The sequence below is a fragment of the Patagioenas fasciata genome, chromosome 7 (assembly GCF_037038585.1).
Source record: "Patagioenas fasciata isolate bPatFas1 chromosome 7, bPatFas1.hap1, whole genome shotgun sequence".
NCBI lineage: Eukaryota > Metazoa > Chordata > Aves > Columbiformes > Columbidae > Patagioenas > Patagioenas fasciata.
The window spans coordinates 18,510,850-18,532,368 of record NC_092526.1 but is presented as its reverse complement, the minus strand read 5'-3'; the positions used below and the strand labels follow the sequence as shown (position 1 = coordinate 18,532,368).

The following is a 21,519-nucleotide window of genomic DNA, read 5'->3' as shown; positions in this document are numbered from 1 at the left end:
GGGATAACTTCAAAATACAGGTAGGTCAAGATTTTAAATTAAACTTGAATAAGGAAAACAAAGAAGATGAGGAAAGGGTTGGTCCTATTAAAAAAAGTCCATGAATACCCTGCAAAGCAACAAAATACCATGAAACCAATACTTTCAGGAATTTCATTCCAATGCCAAGAAACAGAATGTACTCATTGTGACTAATACATTAAAATACTGAAAATAAATTCTAACAGATTAAAAAGATCTTGTAGCAAGTGAAAGGTATAGTTAAATCATTTCAAACCTAATCAAGTTTAAAGCATGGCAGTCTTTCCCCATTATTAATAAGAATGTAAGCTGGATAAGTAGACTGGGAAATAACAAATTATGGCCAGTAAAAGTAATACATTTTTTTACAAACATGTTATTAATAAAAAATGAAAAGACAGACTATTTACTGAAGTAATTTGCTTCACATTCTTAAGTTTGGTCTTCTGCGGTCTCCCACACACATATATTTCCAACAAAATGTTATTAAATGAAGGTAAAACTGGAATACAGTTCTAAATGCAAATCAAATCCATGTTTCACATGTCTACATTTCTAGGCGGGAATACAAAAATATCTTTAAATCTTGATGACTTAATCCTGTGCTTTGGGGTCAGGAAATACCGCTCACCCCTGCCAATCTGCACTCCAGTTATATGTGGAAATTGTTGTTTCACAACGGTAAAGCAAGCGACAGAAAAATTGCACACTACTTTCAGGCTTCGGCTCAGCTTTTAAAACACATGGCCAAACACGTTGCCATGGAAATGTTCCGCAAATACATCTAGAATTTCTTAAGATGGAGCTGAATATCATTTTTAAAAATAAACTTCTCCAACAATTTCAAATATGATTGTCCTATGCTGTGTTCAAGGGAAACAATGGCTACTATGTAGCATTTATAACAGTATCTCCAATTCCATTTTGTGCTACATACATTAAATTAGGCCACTATCTTCCTCTGTAAAATACCTGTACACATTTTCTTTTATGTACTCCGACTTTCCTACCCATCACCACAATACATTCGCAGATACAGAATTATTAGCCTTGCAATAAAGTTGGCAAGTTAAAAACAAAAAGGATGAGACATGCTTTAGTAAAATGAATTCGGTTTTAAACAACACTCGAAATATTTAAGTCATTAATCTGCTCTTCTGCAACCCATTAGTGTATGTGTCACTGAGTGTAATAATTAAAAAGGGGAGTTATCTTGCCAAACTTTCACTCTTATGTTGAGTGAGCTATTTTTAAAACTGATTTGAAATGAAGGGGAAAAAAAAAAAAAACTATTACTGCAAAATGAAGCAAGATCTGTGCCTGCAGAATAGCTCAGTCCTGTTACACAACGTGAAATGTTTTAAACAACCTGCCACTGTAGGTAAACAGTTGCCTTATACTGCACTCCATTCGACAAACACACACATTCACACAATAGCTCTGTGTGCTATGTAAAGATAAAGCAAAATAAAAATGCAACACAATCATGTCATTTTACTTTGCAGCAAAGGTATAACCTTGTACCATGAATTAGTTAAAAGAAATCATATTCACAATTAAAACAGATTGCAAAAATACACGGAATAACCTTGCATTGTTCAAATAGCAATTAACAAGACAGTAGATTTCCAAGATAAACATTGCTCTGCTTATGTAAACAGTCTACCCTATAAATCCTGTAGCAAATCCAACACGAAGCAATTACACAGACAAAGAGATCATAAATGACCTAAAACTGTAAAACAAACCCCTGTGTTAGAAATATTAGTATAAACTATGAGGTCATACCTGATGACTTAGAGACTGTAATGTCTCACCGGTTCCAAGCTGCATGACCTTTCTATTTCCAGAGACCCCCAAAAATTCCATTTCCTGTCTTACAAAAGTACATCACAGACATATTTATCTTTCAAAATCTTCTGGGTTAGTGGAGAAAGCATTAGCAGCCATTCTGTCCATGAGCAAGTGCTGGAGTCATTACCCTCAAGATATCAGATCTTAAATAGAGTTTTCTCCGTGTGCCTACAGACATGCAGTAGTCAAGGAGGCTGACACAGCTATATCACTGATGCTGCTAATGCCATCTGAAAACAGTAAGCTTACTGCTTAAAGCAATCCTGCATCATCCAAACAGAACAAGCCACATCCTTCAATTCCTCACTTGCGTTTTTTATGAAACCTAGCGCTGCCATTATAGATTTTGTTTTCATCTGTGGTCAGCTAAAGGAGAAATTAGATATTATGCAACCAGCTTTGCACTAACAAAGGAAAAACAGCAGATGAAGTGACATATCGAGGTTATCACATTTTGTTTGCATGACCACTCCTCGACAAGGACTATCACCATTCAGAAGCAGCATTACAATCTGATCCAAAGGAAAATTATCAGAAATAAATTACAAACAATTCAGAGGCAGCAAGGCATTGAAATACCTCTGTGGTACTGAAACAGCTATTTTATGCAGCCGTATGAATCCTAGTCCCTATTAAATTAAAAGCATTGCTTGCCTAAGTATTTTTAGTGTTTATTTTCAATAAATTGCATGATCACTGCATTGTTTCCATTACTCCCTGCTAGCAGCCAGAAAACAGCATGCCTTGAAAATGTGCCAGTATTATGACAGCAAAAATGTGTTTTGATATCAAACAAAACAATCATGCATGGGTTTTCTCTGATATGGAGACCTTTCAAGCTAACAAATGTACAGTATCCTCCTTCATAATTTTTAAATTGTTAAGACTACAAAGTAATAATCAGACTTTTTATGAAAACACATACCTGATGCAAGTGAAAGTTAATATTAAAAATACTTATTTATATTTATTGTTTCTATCATTATGGCAAACTTATTTAAAAAAAAAAAAATCACAGAACTAAGACAAAACGGTGTCACCAAACCAGAGAGAGTTATTAATAATTCCTCTGAATTCTAGACCCACAGAAAAATCACTCGTTCACACAGTGCGAAAGTCCTATTGATGTACTTAGTCCATATAGAACATCTTCAACGCATATTGAAATGTATTGCTACTCGTCAAATTTTACAGACATATAATACTTGGAGGAAAAAATCTTACCTGATTTTACTACAGTTTGCATGTTATTCAAATTAATTTTGATGTCCTTTACTTTGAAATATAAGCAGAAGCTGAAACTAGAAGTAAATAGTTCCAATTAATTCACCTAGATCCTATTCTGTTATTTTAACATTATTATCATACAGTTACAGTAATTGCTCTTTTGAGTAACTTAATCAAATTTGGCTTATAATCATTCACATTATACCGCTGACAAAAGCAAACTGGTCTCATCCATGAATACCAGATATTTCCCTTCAGAGAGAGAAAATATCTGCTATCAATTTTTAATTGATTTGCTTCATACAGTGTGCAACTGCCTCAACATAAGGATGCTACATGTACAGGGAAAGGGAACTCAGCCCCACATTCCTAAAGGTCTCCGGTGCCTTGTCCGGCAGCCCAGCAGAGGCTTCATCAGTGAAGCCCTCAGAGGTTTTGAGATGCAGCAGGGAACCAGATCAGGCCGGACCTGATGCCATTTTTCAGATCCTCCAAGACAGTCCATCTTGAGGCCCAACAATCTGACACTGTCTTTTTACTGCTGATGACAGCAGCAGTTAAGGTGCCACTTCAAACATTGTGAATGTTCTTGAAAGCTGCCACTTTTAAAGTCTTTCCACAATAACTGATTAATGCACTTTCAACAAAGAAAATAATACTAAATCTGTGTGCACAGGATATAAATACATAAACACAAGGAAGAAAGAGGCCCTTCAAAAAACAGGTAAGAGTGATTCAGTGGTAAAAGAAGGGAAAAATAGCTTCCCCACATCAGTATGAAATGTGAATTATCTCCCAAGGTGATATTTTTATTTCCAAAGGTAATTAAAAAAAATATACCAGCACTACATATTAAGTTATTTACTCCTATGAAAACACTTAGTCTGGAATACTATATTCCCATTAGTAGTGGCTTACAACTATGTAAGTGAGCACAACTCTCCATCTGTAAGTTGCTGGCAGCCACTTCCAAGTGCCAGTAAGCCACCTAACTAGGATACAAAGGACGGGAAGATGGTAAGAAGTGACCAAACAAAAAATGTATATTGCCAAGCCACCTTTCATAAATACTATGTAGGCTCTCTCTGTGCAAAGCTTGTACTGCAAGTTGATCTCCACTCAAAGAGCAAAAGACACAAGGCTAGGAGCCGTAACCACAGCTGTCAGAAACATCACTTCAGAGTTCCTGCTCACAAGGAGTACATTATACTTCCTCCAGCTGGCCATCTGAAGAATTCAAGAGCAAAAGACAGAAGACTATAGTCCTGAGTTACATTAAGATCTCAGCACAAATTATGAATGCACTGAGAAATACACATTTATTTCTTCATGCATATTATTCCAGTCAGGTGAATCTTTTCCCAGAAGTTATTCCATGCTTTTTCTCATGGCAATAAAATTACTGTTTTGCAAAAGTGAAAACTTTAACATTTCGCTAGCAATGTTGTAACAGAGAGAAGTGTATACGATACTATTTGGTATAGATATTTATTCTGAGACATGTTAAAGCAAAAATTTGGTAATCCATTCCCTTTAGAATTTCAACAAGTATCACTTTATACCTACAAAAGCACTACTTGCAAATATAGTTTGCTTTTATTTCATTTTCTTCACAGCAAAACAGAAAAAAATATAAAGAGAAAAACAAAAATTTAGAGTTCCCGTGGATTATGCAAGGTGAAATAATGGTTACTTTGAATTGATCACAAATCTGCTTCATGTCAAAAAGACCTGACCCAAGCAGTGAGCAAATAAAAGCTCTGTCACTCAACTTTTTAAATTAAATCACATTTGCTAATACTAATGATCATGAAGATAACATCTGAGGTCAATGAAAGGCATTGCTGATTGTAAAAGGAAGGTGAAATGATGTAGCGCTGTATCAAAAGAGCTGGAAGACCAATACTAACACATATTGCTCAGCAGCATTTTGGGGGACCAATTTTAGTATGTATTTTTATTAACGACAAGAGCATAAGTAATATGAACGACAGCAAAATCACAGTTTGTGTTTGTTCAAATATTTCTGATACTGGAAAGCACTGCTAATATGCAAGGAATGGAACATCACCAGGAAGACATGGATTACCTTTAAGATTCCAAGAATAAAATCAGGGTAAAGTTTAATAATGCCAAATGCAAAGATGTGGACTTAATAGATTATGAAGTTTCTGCGAAGAATTGAGAGCTTGGCAGTTGAAAATTACAGTGGATGAAACTGTGGGGACAAAGCTGATCACAGAGTAATTAAGAGCTACCAACACTATGTCCCTATGGAAATAAAAATGAAATTTTAAAATTATTAGGGAAGACATTTCTAGTACATAGACATCAACATTAATGCAATAACATGAAACTCTATTAGAATTGTATCGCCTTTGATTCTGATCATTCATGCCTAAAAAAGAAACTCAAACTGCAAGAGAGAAAGGCTTCTACAATGGTCAGGGAAATTTTGAGAATAAACTGAAAACACTTGCTTAGTTTAGCTTAAACTAAAGACTAAGGGGGAGATCCATGCAGGTGTCAAGACAGAAGTGCCAAGTTAAAAAAAAAACACAAACACACTTTTGAGTGAAAGAATAATTTCGGAATAAGCATCAAACCATACACAGTTCTCATTAATGTTTGGGGGTTTTTAACTATCAGAGGTTGAAGGTCTGCAAGAGCAGGAAATCAAACTCAAACTGGTACTTAAGAAAAAACAGGAGATTGCCCTGGGGCTCAACACTGATTGGAAATCAGTTTAGAACCCCGAATCAAAAAAAAGTAAAAAAACCTTACTCAACAACAGTTGGTTTATCCCGTACTGAAGACACTGAGCTTTTGTCTCAATACGTAGAACGGTATTAACAATATAAATAGCTCAGCAATTTCTCTTAACCAAAATAATTCACCAGTTCTTAAGTTTCTGCTGATTGCCCAGATCAACATAGATTAAAAAATAACTTTGTACTTGAGTGGAATAAGCTCAAAAGTAATTAATGATAGCCCATTCCCCTTTAATCCTAATGACAGGACTGTTTCTATTACCTTCCTCTAGTTTACATATATATCTCTTATTTAATTCCCTCGTTAAATTATTGGGGTTTTTTCTTATAAAGTGTAAATATCCTTCTCTAGACAAAAAGGAAAATCATTTAGAAAATACAAGTTTAAATTTATTAACTCAGTAAAAGCTTGTTACTATTTTATGGACATACTTTCTATGCTCTCTCAAATGAGATACTACTCAAAGATTTTCCTTTTGTGATTATTTCAACAGAGGTTACATAAGTCTAATCAGTTCATCTGTGGACAACCATGACTGTGGGTAAAGGAAACTCAAAACATTCATAAAACAAACCAGGAAACAAGCAGAGGCAGACCTGAACCATGGCTGCAGAATCAAGATTGGCAAATGAACTGCTTGGTTCCAATTCTGCCTAACAGATAACATAGTCGTATCAAACCTACCTTTCCAGATACCCACTGGCAGTGTGGCTGTACCCTAGTACAAAAACTCGATCTCGTATCTCAGGTTCGTCCCTGATGATGTAGATCACTGCACCACATGTTGCCAACAATTTAGAATAATAAACAGTTTTAAAACAATGAAAAGAAAGGAAGAGTTCTATCCAGTGTTTTACCCTCAAAAACAAATTTAAAATGACCAGCATCCCATTTCCAGTAAAATAACATAGGAGAAGGCAGACACATCCTGTCTCTCAGACCGCTGAGGAGCAATCCTATACTTACAGTGTATATACGAGATGGCTACTTATATTTGTCCTTGCAAAAATACAGAAAATAAAGAGTACAAAATCTCCTTAAAGTTTGCAATTGTACATGTATTCTCTTAGCTAATTCATATTCGCATAACTCATGTATTCTAGAAATTTATTTGTAAAATCAGATCGAAATGGTGAATTTTAAATGTGTGTCCAGAAGGTGAATAGGTTCTATTTAAAAATACTATGCCTGCCTTTTCTACCTTTAATGAAAGTAAAGCTTTCCACCTTTTTAAGCATCTCAAAAGAACTGTAACTTATACCAAGACCTGGGAAAACCTTTCTCCTTTTATTAACTAAGGACATGATTGACTAAGGGCTTAACTTGCAACCATTGGGGATGCTAGAACTGATTATAGGAAAACATTTTCCCCTCCTCAAACTGTTATGATGGAATCCGGACTCCACATTGCACAGCACAACAGGAATTTATTTTCATGATAAATGAAGAAATAACAATTTAATCAAAAAGGCTGGAAACTGTTAGCAAAGTGCTACCAGCCTTTCCACATAAGGAACAGCATGACAGGCATTGCTACTCTGGGTACCTCCCAAATATTACACAATACTGAAGTTGCAGCCTAATTATATTGCACACCTCATTCTTTTCTTTCTTTTGATCCTTTTCATCTTTCCCTTGTCCCTGAAGAGGAAGAAAAACTCCTTTTTCTTAAGAAAAAATTGTCAGTTCACTAATCCTTGCTTCTCATCTGACTCAGAATAGATCTGACTTTTCTAAATATTTTGCATTTAAAAGTTCTCTTTCAAAGAAGAGAAATGTTAAATTTTGGCATATAATTACCATTATCCTCTCTGCTAGCAGAAAATGATGGCAAATTGCCAAATTGCTTGTCTGCTGCAGATAAGGCATTTCCAAGCTTCCATCCTTCCCTTCAGAGAAAACAGAAGGGGAAGACCAGCCAGGAGAAAGCCTACCCTGTCAGATGATTCTGTAAGAAATAAAATTAATATTCTCCTAGCAGAAATCTTTTTCCTCTGAGCCCGAGGTAAATGATATGCCTTACCATATGTTATGATGGTCCTTTCAAGAATGTCAAATTTGATGAATTTTTCCTGGATGGTCTTTCTCTCATCCAATCTCTTCTCATCACCTCCAGCTTCTGCTGCAGGCAAACTCTCAAGAGGCATAAATCAAAATAGCATCACCAAATTATATAACTTCTACCCAACGGGGATTTAGCCCCTTCTATTTCAGACTCAGAACAAAAAGGTGTCTGCGCATTCTTCAATAATCTTTTCGATCTGCGCAGAGCTTTGAAGAATTACCCTGACACACTGCAGAGCTTCGAGACTGATACACCCATTGTGAGCATAAAACCCAGCCATTTCTCTTAAAGAAGGAACTCTAAAAAGATTCTGTCCAGTTACAACATATTCAGAACTAGTTCTAAATCAGATAAAACCATGCTTCAGTTCAAACAAGGGGAAAAAAGGCAAATGACAGGTTTAGGCAAGTTTCTTCACTGTATATAAAAAAATCAGCGTACTGTTACTTTGAATACAAACTCAGCTGTGCACTCCTCATTAGTTTACCTAGACTTCTAAGCAATTTTGTGCATCACAGTTCTTTGAAAGTTTAATCAAGAAAATACAGACAGGCAAGATAGAAAGATGTAAATACAGATATTTATAAAATCCATCTAACCAGGCATACACTTAAAATTTTCCCATGTGCTATAAAATACATGGATTCTAAATGAGAATGATAATAGATAAAGACCAACTTTAGCCAATATTACGCAGTCAAAGCTCATCAAGAAAGAAAACTGCTGGATACATCAGCTAACCCAAAATTTTCCACACTGTTTTAAATGCTTATTTCAGTCACGTAAAACAAGTGGTTTTGCGTGCTTAAATATCAGAGCACAACCTAACATTGGTCCTGTGCAAAATGCCTTCTGGAGTCTTCAAAGATTGCAATGTGGGATGAGAATTTCAAAGGCTGGGAGGGAAAGCCACTTCTTTGAAGGAAGGCAATGGGCAAAAAGAGCTGTTAAAAGAGTACAGATTCAGATTAGGTTAGTAGTCTTGACAAAATTCTTATGACAGGAAGAAGGCAAGACAGCACACAGTATTTTATAAACGCAATTTATCAAGTAAATATGCAATATATCAGACGTTTACCTACTAATTTTATCACTCTTGCAGCTACAAAAAATAAATAATAAATAAAATTAGCAAGTACTTTATTCCAGAATTGATTCCCAAATGTGAGCTCTGACTCAAACATTTGGTTTCTTCTGAAATTCACAAAACGCTGCACATAGAGAGCAAACAGGCTAAGATGAACTGCACCAGCTCTGTCTTGCCATCCTTTCCTGGGGTGGGGATCTAGAAAAGCTATTCAAGCAGCACACACTGCACTGCAAACTAAACATCTTCTTCATGACTGTGCAGGGTCAGACACCCACAGGCTAAACCAGCACTGGGCAGGGGGCAGCCCCCCTCTGGTTGATGTAGGAAGAACACAGAAAGGGAATAAGAATGAAAAGTCCCCCCAAACTAGCAGCAGGCCCCAAAGCTGATATTGGTATACTCTAGATTAAATTATAAAATTAGAGATGCAAACTACATAAATTAGACCAAATAACAGATATTTATGTATAAAACTGGGAAGAAGGTATTTCCTTAGAACAATTCAAAACGCTTTAAAAATCTAATTGACCACATATTTTAAAAAAAAAAAAAAAAACAAAAACAAACCACACAGTTTTACACCAAATAATGCAAGGACATAGATAAAAATGTTAAGACAGTAAGGAAAAAAAAAAAGCCAATGATTGCTTCAAGGATAGAAAACCAGGACAAAATGCCCATTGGAACATACAGAGTCTCCCGCAGGAGCTTCAACAGTCAGACTCTGCTGCTTTTATACCTAAACTGCCTTTCAGCTAACTACTTCAGTACAAGACACTTGTGAAAGGGTAAAAGTGTAAAGGACAAAGATAAAGAACACTGAAATGAAGAAAATGTAATACTTAGATACATTCTAGTCATGGAGGCATTGCCAATTTTGAGGGGGGTTGGTGACTTTATATATGCTTGCCTTATAAAATGATAAGTAACAGTAAAAATAAAATAAAATTAGTCAATTATTTTGAATGCTAGTTCTGTTTAACACTGTTTCCCATTCTAAGTAAAGAGAATATTGCAAACACCACAGTGAAATTATAAAAACTGGAGTGCAACAGCCGGTCTTCTGGAACAGCCCCACTGTAAAGACTCTTTACCCTTAAATAAAAAGACTAACTGCAGTGCTGTATAACTGTCAACTGTTTGGGTATCTTTTTTTTGTTTGTTTTGGTTGGTTGGTTTTGGTTTTTTGGTTTTTTCTGGTTTTGTTTGTTTGTTTGTTTTTCCCAAAGGTGCTAAGACTTCTATTTCCATGGTTCTTCGTAGTCCTTCTCTCCTAGGTATATATTTACCATATACAGACACAGGAGTAAAGTGTACCATCTCTCATCCTAAACTGTTGCATGGACTTGACCTGCCTGACAGACTTTGTATGCATTACACACAAAATGAAGCTATTGTTTTGACAGTCTAAAAAAAATCTAAATGATCAGATCTATCATCACTAAATACACCCAGAACAATAAACACCCCACTTTGACCCGCAAGATAAATTCAGCAACAGCAAATTGCACCTTTTCTTTCCCCTCTCCCTTGGAGAGGGTGAATAACAGCCACTCCAGAGAGTGGCAATGTCAGACACAAGCTTCCTGAAAGAGGCAATTTCTTGCCTACTCTCATCTCCCTCCAGTGACCACCAGTGGCATCACCATACATCCACAGCCCTGCTTCAGTCCCTCCTGCTCTCTTGAAGACTTAGTGTTTTCTAAGTTGGTGAGAAAAAAAAGCAGATGAATTCAGAAAGAAATCCAAGGCTAAGTGAGAAAGATAATACGTCAGTCCGCTTCTGCGAGCATGCAGTTATTACATTGCCTCATAATCTCCCCTGCTCAAAACCCTTATTAAAACTTCCTCTTGGGTTACAGCCATGAGCCAATTTCCATACTAATTTCAGAGAAAAGGGTAACTATAAAGCCAGAGCATTCTCACCACAACACAGTTGTCTAGCAGCCTCACTATACTCCCTCTCAGGGTATATGGCTTCAGCTTGTGCTATCTCCAGGGTTTCAAAAGACCACACATACTTGGACTGAAACCTGATCACCGAGTTCTCAAACCAGACTCAGGAACTAAATGAAGGCCCACAGTAACACTGAATTTGTATTGATCAAAAGACGTCACATCAGACTGTCAGAGAAATATTCAGAGCCAGGATTTCCCTTCTCTTTCTCATTCTCCAACATCCTCTTTAACATACAGGTCACTGAGACACAAATGCTTTCGTCATTTCAAAAAATGTTTCCAAATTTGATTCCAAAACATTATGCAATTTTTCTTTGTTAGAATAAATGCTGACACTTAAGGCTGTGAAATTCACAGAAGTACATGGTTAAAAACTGACTTTGAATTATGTCACCTGTAGACCAGTCTCAGATGAGAGACAGTGCTGGTTTTACTATCTGGGACTTAAAAAACTCAGCTGGATAAGATGCTGTAAATCTCCTGCATAAAGCAATCTATTGTTATCAATGCACTAAATAAAGTGTGACACTATCAACAATTACGATTTGTTTAGCTACATCATGCTGTGGCTGAAGTCTCAAATATCAGGTAACTTAAATACCTTACGTCCATATGGGGTTGCATCCCTGTAACACCATCAACCCAGGTAACTGTCTAAATTATTTTGGTTCTTGGATTGGCTTAAGGTAAAAAGTCTTTTAGGTAAAAATAAGAAATGCATGAATTAACTTTTGGGAAAGTAACACAAATTATAACTGCCTGCTGTTTGTAATTTTATAATGACATAATAACATCATGAAGACATTAGTCACAGTAGCATGTGATATTGTAATTATGAAACTTGTTTTATACAAATTCTTTGAATTCTAACAGATGACCTCCAAGGTTTGGATTTATTTCTACTTTTATTACGTAAAAACAAAAAGTAATGAAATGTCAAAGACACATTTATAAATTTGAAAGTTTTCAGATAAATTACTAACATCAATGTTTTTCAGAAGTGAAGTAGAATATTTTAAAAAACACATGAAAACTTTAGATTTAAATAACTGATATTCTAACTTCTTTAACTACATGTAAGGAATAATATTTTTGTTAGTTCCTCCCTAACCTATTTTTAAGTAATTTCTTGATTGCCTTTCAAGATAACATACAACACCACTAATTCCACCTTGGATATAATCCAAGAACAACTGTGTTATTCCAATAGTCTGATTATTCTCAAATCCCCATAAAGTAGTTCTACATAATGACTCTTCATCAAGTCACTAACTCAATTTTTGTTTTTAAGGATAAGTTCTACAGTTTAACATGCTCAGTGTTGCATGCAAACTCAAAGGAGAATAGAAATGTAAACAGAGAATCATTAAAAGAATCATTCAAATATGGTACCTGACATGCACTACTAGCAAAAGTTTTGATCATTTCCACTATCTACAGCATTTTCCAACTGCTGGCCAGAGACAATGCAAATCTCAATTGCAGCCTCCTCCTTACCCTCCAAAGAAAACGAACTTATTTTGAAAACAAATACAGCAGCCAGTACCCACTTTGTAGCAAGGTGATGAGAGACCTCTATCTATTATTTCATAAATTCTTCCTCATTATTGAAGTTCTTACACAACTGATGCAAAAGTCAGTTTACCATAAATCATTTTAAATACCACAGCTATAACATGAATCCCTATAACTCATTCAAGAAAGTAATTAGCAGCAAATTCTTGCAAAATTCACTCAATGATAGCAGAAGTATTTAGACTAAATGCAACAGAAATAATTCATGCTAATGTAGAAAACAGTGCTTTGCCTCACGAGCCAAGAAAAGGAGTTCAGACCATATCATAAAAAGAAAATTCTCATGAATGTTTCATTTTTTTTAAATTACTTTCTTACTCCACTTAGCCTCCAGCAGTCGACAGACCATGGTCTTATATATAGTCTATTCTAACTCATCAGAAACCACTCATTAACTTGACGAGGAAGAAACGTGGCTAGGGAAACCAAATCAGCGCTTGAGTTTACATCTAGGCCTGTTGCCTCCTTCTTACCTTGAAAACCAAAAAACATCTTTCATCATCAGGAGAAACAGAATTAGTCCGACTAGAAGAAATGAGTTTCTATTAAAGCAGATCCTCCACGTACTCATCTCATTACCTCTCCCAAGAATACAACACTGAAAAATGCATCGTAAGTAAAAATCTGAGCCTCTCATCCCTAGCACCATCATAATCTATTTCAAGAAAAAGGCACTGCTTTCCCTTGCTCATGCTCTCAAGGTCCTGTACCACCTTGACATTCCTAAGTCTAAGCCTATTTTCCAGGTCATCAGACTGACCTTTGTGCAAAGCCTTACAGCCACAGGTGTTTGTAGCTAGATGGCATTATGCCCACATGGAAACTTACACTGTTTATCACTTTTGCTACTGGTAAGGTAAGCAAAGACTTTGGGTCTTCTAAGAAGTTCTAGGCAACTTCAAGCTTTGTAGAGACACCTTCAGATGACTTAATCCTACGGGATATTATGGAGCATTGAGCACTCCCCCCAGATGGTGCACAAGGCAATGCCAAAGGCTGACTGAGCACCAGCCTCTCAGATGTTCAGGAAGCCAAAAATTCTCACATGCTACCAAGCACAACAGGCCACTCTGGTCAGAAAAAATGGAAAACACATTGACATAACAAAAGAAAGGCCTGTTTCCCCGCAGTTCAACTTGTTTTGCAGTTTCATAGTTTTTCTTGTACGCTATTTAATTTCTCATAACCCAAGACATACTGAAGTTCAGGCATCTATCAGACCTATTAAAATAGCAGGTTCTTTTTAAAATTCATTTTTCAAGCAGCTTAAAAAAATTAGTCTTCAACACCTATCTTCCTGATTTTAATAGCTCAAGTGCAGGTTCTTTTTAAAGAAATACATGTATTGCATTTTATATGAATTATTATTATTAAGCACTTCTGGTTTGAACCAGTGCTACCAGAGAAGCAATGAAAGGAGGCAAAAGGCACAAAAAGCAGAGGACAGAGCCAATGATTTCTTTTGCTTCCTCCCAGTGGGCGACCCCAGACAGGCTCAGAGACACCTGGTGCCAGTGGGGTCCCGATTTCTGTTCAGGTTCATCCTTTCTTTCCTCCCCCAGGCAGAGCCCCCGCCAGGGTGCCCCTCCTGCCCCCCCAGCAGGCTATTGCCTTACCCCCACTGAGCACCACCCGCCACCCAGCCTGTCAAGCTAGTTTGTATATTAAAATAATAAATATAGACCATATGAATTATTCATACAGTCCAGTCTGACACATTAGACTGAATGTCATCGTTATCCTGAAGGTAGAAAATGCTGAGTTTTACATAACAGGTTCATTAAATGTAGTGAATTAATTAAAGTATGTTAATTAGGTAACAGACAAAAAGAACTTGGTATTTGGTAGGGACTGGTCACTGTTAATACCTTGTATTCTGTTAATACCTTGGCCGTATTTTTATGTTTAATGAGCAAAAGAAAAAGCTGATTATTCAGAAAGTAGAAAAAAAAAATCACATGTTACGTGTCGGAAAAATAGCCTCAGGTGACAGAGGAAATACACACCAAAGAAACTGGCACCCTAACAAAGAAAGTATCTTTTCAAAGCCCATAAACAACATGCTGTCACTGGGAATTTTACATATTCAGATTCTAGAAAGCAATATTTAATTGTTGCTGCTGTTAATAAAATGGCAAAAATCTGATTTTACTTGCGCAAGTTATCTGTTCTCCCTGCACTAGAAAACATTTTTCCCAGTCTTTTACTTTATGAAAGTTGAGATTAAGACTTACATATGAAATGCTTTGAATAGAAAAACAACTGAAGCAAAAATTATTAAACTCCAGCTCACACGGGGCAAATGGTGGCGGGAAATATACATACATATGCCTGGCACTGGGAATAAAGCCCATGTGCTGTTCTATATGCAATTAAAACATACTCCAGGCTTATGTTAAAGCATGGGGGTTTGGTGGGTTTTTTTGCATTCCATATCTTAACCCTGGTTTTCACTTGATTTTAAAGGTCATAACCAAACCCAGAAAGCATTTTGATATACTGTTATTAGAAAGGGAAAAAAAAAAAAAGCCAGCTAGTGCTTTCAATAAAACAAAGGTCTATGCTTTCTTCAGAATACAATTGGAATAATTACAGTAACAAAGACAATAGAAGTAAACTACTCAGGACAAAAGCAAAGTACTTAATTTCTTTGTTAAGCTGAGCAGCACACATTTTTTATATTATTACCCAGTCACTAAAATGTGAATCCTAGTATAAAAGACTAAGAAAGATTCAGAAAGGGAACCTTGTATTCACAATGAAATTTGAATATAATTTAGACTAATTCAAAGCAAGTCTTAAGCTTAATACATATATATAAAAAAAAATTAAAACACCACAGACAAACATACAAACAGAAACAATATAATCCAGACTGATGGGCAGCTACCTAGGCCTAGAGGCCCTCTTTTTTACATATACATATAACTGAAGTTGCATTTGTGGCTAAAATTCTGCTGTGAGACATCTCAGTCTCAAGAGGGCAAAGATACTCAGCTCAGTGCCTAAGCAGAGCCTAAAGCAAACCAGAGCCTGGGCTCCGGTGCTGCTCTTGCTCACATGTCTGCTCACCTTTCTCTCTTGTTCTCTGAAAAACACACGTCCTGTGCCACCTAAAATACAGAGATGACCACTGCTTTGTTTTCTAGCAATATTGTAACACCATCTACGCTTGTAAATTGCACTTGAATATGGGAGATATAGGTCTGCTTCTCTTTTCTGCCTGAAATGATTCAGGCACTTTATTCCCACACCTCTAGAAAATGGCCCCAAGAGGAGAGGGAGGTGAGAGCTGCTTCACGGCTGCGACACTTCCAGGGACAACAGAAACAGGGGTTTATCCTTTTAAAAAATGGAAAGGAGTTGAACCCAGGTCTCCCTATGTCCTGCATAATTATATTAACCACTGAACCATTGATACAAGGAATGCCATGAGCATGGTCACTATCCTCCCCCAGGAGAGGGACAGGGAGGTGTAGGAGGAGGCCACCCCTTGGGCACGCTGCTGATGCACCTAACGCAGAGCCTCCCATTGAGCACCAACACCTACACCGAGCTCAGGAGTCTGCACCTGAAAATGAAAGCCAAAACCTTCATAAATGCCCAGAAAACTTAAAAGCTTTAGTCCTGTCAATGTCAGACACCTCAGTGACTTCAGGTGAGCTGGTGTGCTGCCATCAATGCACAGTCAAAAACACGCAAATAACATTTGCAAATTTTGCCCTAGTGAGTCTTTCCACACCACAATGGCAGTTGTCCTTCAGGCAAGGCCTTAAAAGAACTGCTGGAACCAGCTCAAACTCACAACAGGCTGCGAGGTTCACAAACATTATTCTCTCTAATGCTCACTGCTTAAGTGTAAGCCTATTAACACCAACTTCTGAGCGCTCAGTTGCAAGGTCTTTCATGTCCCCCTAGTTATGACCTTTCTGAGAAAATTTAGTCTCAAGTAAATCTCCTTCCATATACCACACCACTGCCCAGCACTAACAAATTCCTACCTAGAATAACACACAAAGTATGTAGGGCAGACCATATTAACATGAGTTACACTCAGATTCACAAGATCCACAACTGTTGTGTAAAGTTTCTTACCGTAAAAATTACCTGAAGTATCTAAAGAAACAGCTTTTTTTGGTTCAGGTTTGTCATCCAGAAGAATTCCTAGCATTGGAACTGCAGAGCTTTTGTCAAGTGAAACTTGCAACATTCCCTGTAACACATTTCTGTAACGCATGAATCGCACGAAATGCCATCAACGATTCTACCAAGAGTTCACGTATCTCTATTGGTTGAATGTTTCCCTCAGCACACGCACCTTTTCTGGTCCTTTCTCTCTGCACTTCAGTCTACTCCTAAATATAGTTACCTGCAAAAGATTTATTATAAATTAGTTCAATTATGCATATAGTTATTTTCAAACAAGGGCATTGACTTAATGAAGCCATGTAGGTACACAAAAAGTAGAACTTGAACCAATTCCATGGGATGTATTTTCCTAGTGCATTTTCCATGATATATAAACTAAAATGCAGTGAGTGACTGCATTACTTACTGTTCAGCTGTGCAAAGTAACTGCAAGATATTTTTGCTTAAATTTTTAAAATCACCTTAACAACAAGAACCCAGGAAATCCAACAACGAGTCTCTCATCACCATTACATAGCATTCTTCCTGGTATAAGTTAAACAGATTAAAACAATGATGGTTCTGCTTTCGAAAGACAGTAATATAGCATCATCCTTGAGAGAAGCTCAGGTACTACGATGATAAACATTACAATACTCCTTAAAAAATTAAAAATGTAGCAAGTAATCTTTTAGGGAAAGGATGGATAAATCCCAGTTCTATTTCTGTTCATGTTTAACCAATGCCTGTGCTCTGACAGCTAACTTTTAAAGTCTCTTAAAAGCATCTTACAAATCTGGATAATTAAGGCTGTAGGCTAGGATTTGGTCTCTTAAAATTCACCTTTTGAATTTAGTTTAAAGAGCTTAAACAGGTAAAGAGAGGTATATTCAAATGCTTCCTGAAAGGTTCACAAACTCCAGACAGCTAAGTGGTCAATAAATGTGTTCATTTTAAAAAGAAGAGATGACAAACATAAAGCTTATATGGTTTAAAGAGAGATGACAACAAGTACTATTTAAACTGAAGGTTGAGAAGAATGATTTAGGATGGTTTGAGCAGGTATAATTCAAAACAACATAAGTTTTCCATTGTAAAATTCAAGTTAAACTTCAGCAAGAACTTTCAAACAATGAGATAATTAGACTCCGGAACTCAACAAATGAAATTAAATTGAAAACTCAACTTTCCAGACACCCAGAAGGGCTAGACTGAACAAAATACAAGGTAACAGCTGACTCTTCCCTAGATAAATCACTAGAAACAATGAAGAAATCATCTGCCTTGTCAAGAAGTAAAGATCTTCACTAATCTTAGCCCTTTCCCAGATAATGGCTCACAGGTAAATGAGATTTTAATTGCAAAGGGTAAGAACATTTCTGGCCTAAAGGAATCAGGTAAAGAGACTCAATCGAATAATAATCAAGCAGATGTTTCTTATGCCTTAGCAGGAGATAACATAAGGAGAGAAAAACCTTCCTTGATAGGTGACACGATTTAGAAAATCAACCTAATCTTGTCAGCAAGACAAGAAAATGGAAATAAAAAAAGAGACTTCTGCAAGGATTTATATGAGGCTCTAAAACTTAAGCAAGAAAATCAAATTGGGAAGTATTTTTGAATGGTCATAAATAAAATGTAAAAATATGGGCATAAAGTTAAATATTCAGGAGATTTTCAGATGTCATTAAAGATTAATAAGCATCAAAATCACTTCAGCAATATTCAAAATAAATCTCCATCTTCTTATTTCAGCATCTAAATTTTATAAGGGAGTGCTGAGGAATATGCCAAAATCTCTGTCACTAGTGTAACAGAACAATTACTGCTGTGATTTTTCTACCAAAAAATTACAACTGTGACACTTATAACATAGAGACTAAATATAAGTAAGTCTCCAAGCAAAAATACATTATTCAGATTATGTCTTTCACTACATTTTTTGTCATTTATTCTAATAACAGTTGCCCTATTTTCAGAAACTTTATATCATTCAGCCTTATCAAGTCTTTTCCACAGAGAGCAAAGACTATTCAATCCATTTTCCAATCATAACTAGTTGGTGGCACCTGAAGTGAACATAATTCTTTGGTATGTGAAGATTTTTTTCTTTTAAAGCCTTGACATTTATGCTAGGAAAATGACCATATTTTTCCCACTTAAATAATAATTAACCCAATATTTCATTCCTATTTTGAAGCTACAGTCAATAAACTGGTGTCAAATAGTGAACAGCAAAAAAAATACATCAGCTTAAAAAAAAAATGAACATGATAAGCATGTAGAGTTATGTACTAGTAACCTGGAAATGCTACCACTTCCTTCCGTTTCAAAATTTGACTACAATCAAAGTATTAAATTTTCTCCATCTAGATCGTAGATGTACTATTGACTGCACTGTATTTTAACATAACTGATGATGCACAGGTGCGATCCCTTTTTTTTGCCAGTTGTTTCTGATTATCCTCATTTAGATACTTGTGCATCCCAGGCCCATTATCAAGTTCTTCAAAATATTTGCAGTCAACTCTAACTGAAGACTGGGATCCTTATCAAATCAAGTCTAAGTAGATCAAGGACTAAACAGCAGTCTGCGTACAGTGCAAAGGCTTCACTGTGCTCTCCTAATGCTGGTCAAAAAGTATTTGAGGAAGAGGTGGAAAAATAATTGTGGCTGGAGAGAATCCACCACTAGAATAAACTCCCACAGTAGATCAGCCAAATCATCCACCATCAGGAAATTCTGCAAAGTGGTCTTGTTTAACTAAAGCCCCTCTTCTCTAAAAATGATCCTCCCTAATGTAATAAAACCCGACTAAGGAACATACTGAAACATTACTAAAAAAACAAACAAACAAACAAACACCTCACATACAACAAACCAACCTTACAGGTTGATACCTACAGAAAGCACTCAATTATGCTGTAAGGCTTCAGTGAGGGAAGATCGATCAATTACTATAGTAACTAGATGAAGCTCTGTGAATTATAAATAGGCAAATTAACACAGAAAAACTCAACTCTCATGTAATCCATTATGCAACTTTTTCAATGCATTATGCAACAACATGAAACCTCTGCAATGCACCAGTAATCCCCATCTTCTGCATGGTACCATGAAGGTCCACTAGCGGGTCCAGATGCAATTCACTGAGGTGGATCCATTATTCACCTTGGAAGTGGGAGATACATGTTCAAGAGCTCTCACAGCTGCTGAAGAGAAACTGCGACCAGATCACCCATGTGCAAAGTAAAAAAAAGAGTCCCTCTACTTTTTTTCCTGTTTGCTTTAGACATCCCAAAAATAAGACATTTTGGAAACACCAGTACAAATTATAGCAGCATTCAGATACTATATTTTAGCAATATGACCTGAAATTTCCCTACACTCTGTAAAGAATAAGAATTATGAAATGCAGATGTTAATTATATAGAATTTTAAGTCTGTCATATGGATCTATTCTGGATATAGTGATCCAGTAGATGTTCTCAAGCAACAAATGGACACTCAAGAATGTGCTCCTATTTTAGCCTGTGCTCATCTTCGCTACCTCTGACTTATACCTCTTAACATACAAAGAAGTAAATGAGAGAACACTGTTTTTTTTTTCCCCCAGATGAAAATCAGTCAGCAGAAAGTATCCCATTAGAGGGATCACAAAGAAAATACAGTCTGAGAACAGACTCATCACTGCTGAAGGGGATGAAAGCTAAAAGGTACCTAGAGAAACAAGCATCTTTAAGCATTTGACTAACCAAATGTACAGCAGACTTTGCCACAAGCATCTTGCCTGTGTAGCTCTCCCCAGGTTCTGCCCTTTAGCACTGTATGTCCTGGGCAAAGTAGATCAATTTAAAAGAAAACCGATAAAAGCACTATTTAAATGAGCTGGTAGGACATTTTATAATCTATTTTAATCTTGTTTTGCAGTATGTTCTTTAGATATATTCCAAAAAATAAATATATTCTCATTCCTTAGCGTAAGACTGCAAACATACTGGAAGTGGAAACCACGCTATATTAGATCTGGTCATTTTCTAAAACCCAGGAGGATTCAATGTATGTTTAAATAATTCCTTAGGTCACTGTATATTTATTAACATGCTATTTGTCCAGTGTTGATTTTGCATTGTTTTGTCAGAAAATTAAGGCATTTAATTGCTAGCTGATTTTTTGTTGTTGGTTTTATTTTAATCAGGTAATTTGCCCAAGAGTCTAATTCAGTGAAAAAACTAGGCCAGATCTAGTTACACTTTTTTTTTTTGAAACCTCAGTAGGAACGTTCATGTATTTTTTATGTCTAAATATCTCTGAAAATTTGTGTACACATCCTATAAATTTCAAAAGTTAGATCTCATCTTCTCCTATATATTCCATGTATATGTGTGGAACAAAGGCTTTCTTGCTCTTTCAACTCCCAGCTGGATTTTCAACTTTGAATAAACCCTGAATTGACCCATCAATCAGCTCTATCAGACTTACGCATCTGCAAATAATACAGTCTTGGTTTAGCTGGCTGAAAGTGCAGACAGCTGAAGCAGCACAAAACCCAGTGATTAGGATTCTGAGTTTCTAAGTTAATTTCAGACTGCTGCTGTTGTAGCTCTCAGCTGTCAGGATCAGAAAACCAAAACTGTACAAAGCCATATGCACAATCACACCAAGTGATAACCTGCTCCTGATGGTGAAGCACAATGGACAAAGACAGAACCAAAGAAGATGAGAAAAACAGAAAACAAAAGGAAAAGGACGAAGATGTTAGCATATGAAAACAGGGTGCTATTACATGTCTGTGAAAACTGTAAAACTACTATAGAAATATCTTGA

The 21,519-nt window shown here is 36.3% G+C and overlaps 1 protein-coding gene across 12 annotated transcripts in view; it reads right to left on the bottom strand.

The window, feature by feature from the left end:
* The window catches only part of SLC4A10 (solute carrier family 4 member 10), a 170,205-nt gene that overhangs the window by 113,353 nt on the left and 35,333 nt on the right, over nt 1-21,519 (bottom strand). For 7 of the 12 annotated variants that reach the window (XR_011739980.1, XM_065840564.2, XM_071810969.1 and 4 more), the window contains exon 1: nt 1,810-2,123. The exons of 4 other annotated variants lie outside the window; for them this stretch is intronic. Coding sequence is in view for 5 of the 8 variants with exons in the window: in XM_071810969.1 (XP_071667070.1) it covers nt 1,810-1,890 (81 nt within the window). In the remaining 3 variants the exon portion in view is untranslated. Of the gene's footprint in view, nt 1-1,809; nt 2,124-16,881; nt 16,901-21,519 lie in introns of those variants that run through there. One more of the 12 variants, XM_071810973.1, reaches the window with a different exon arrangement.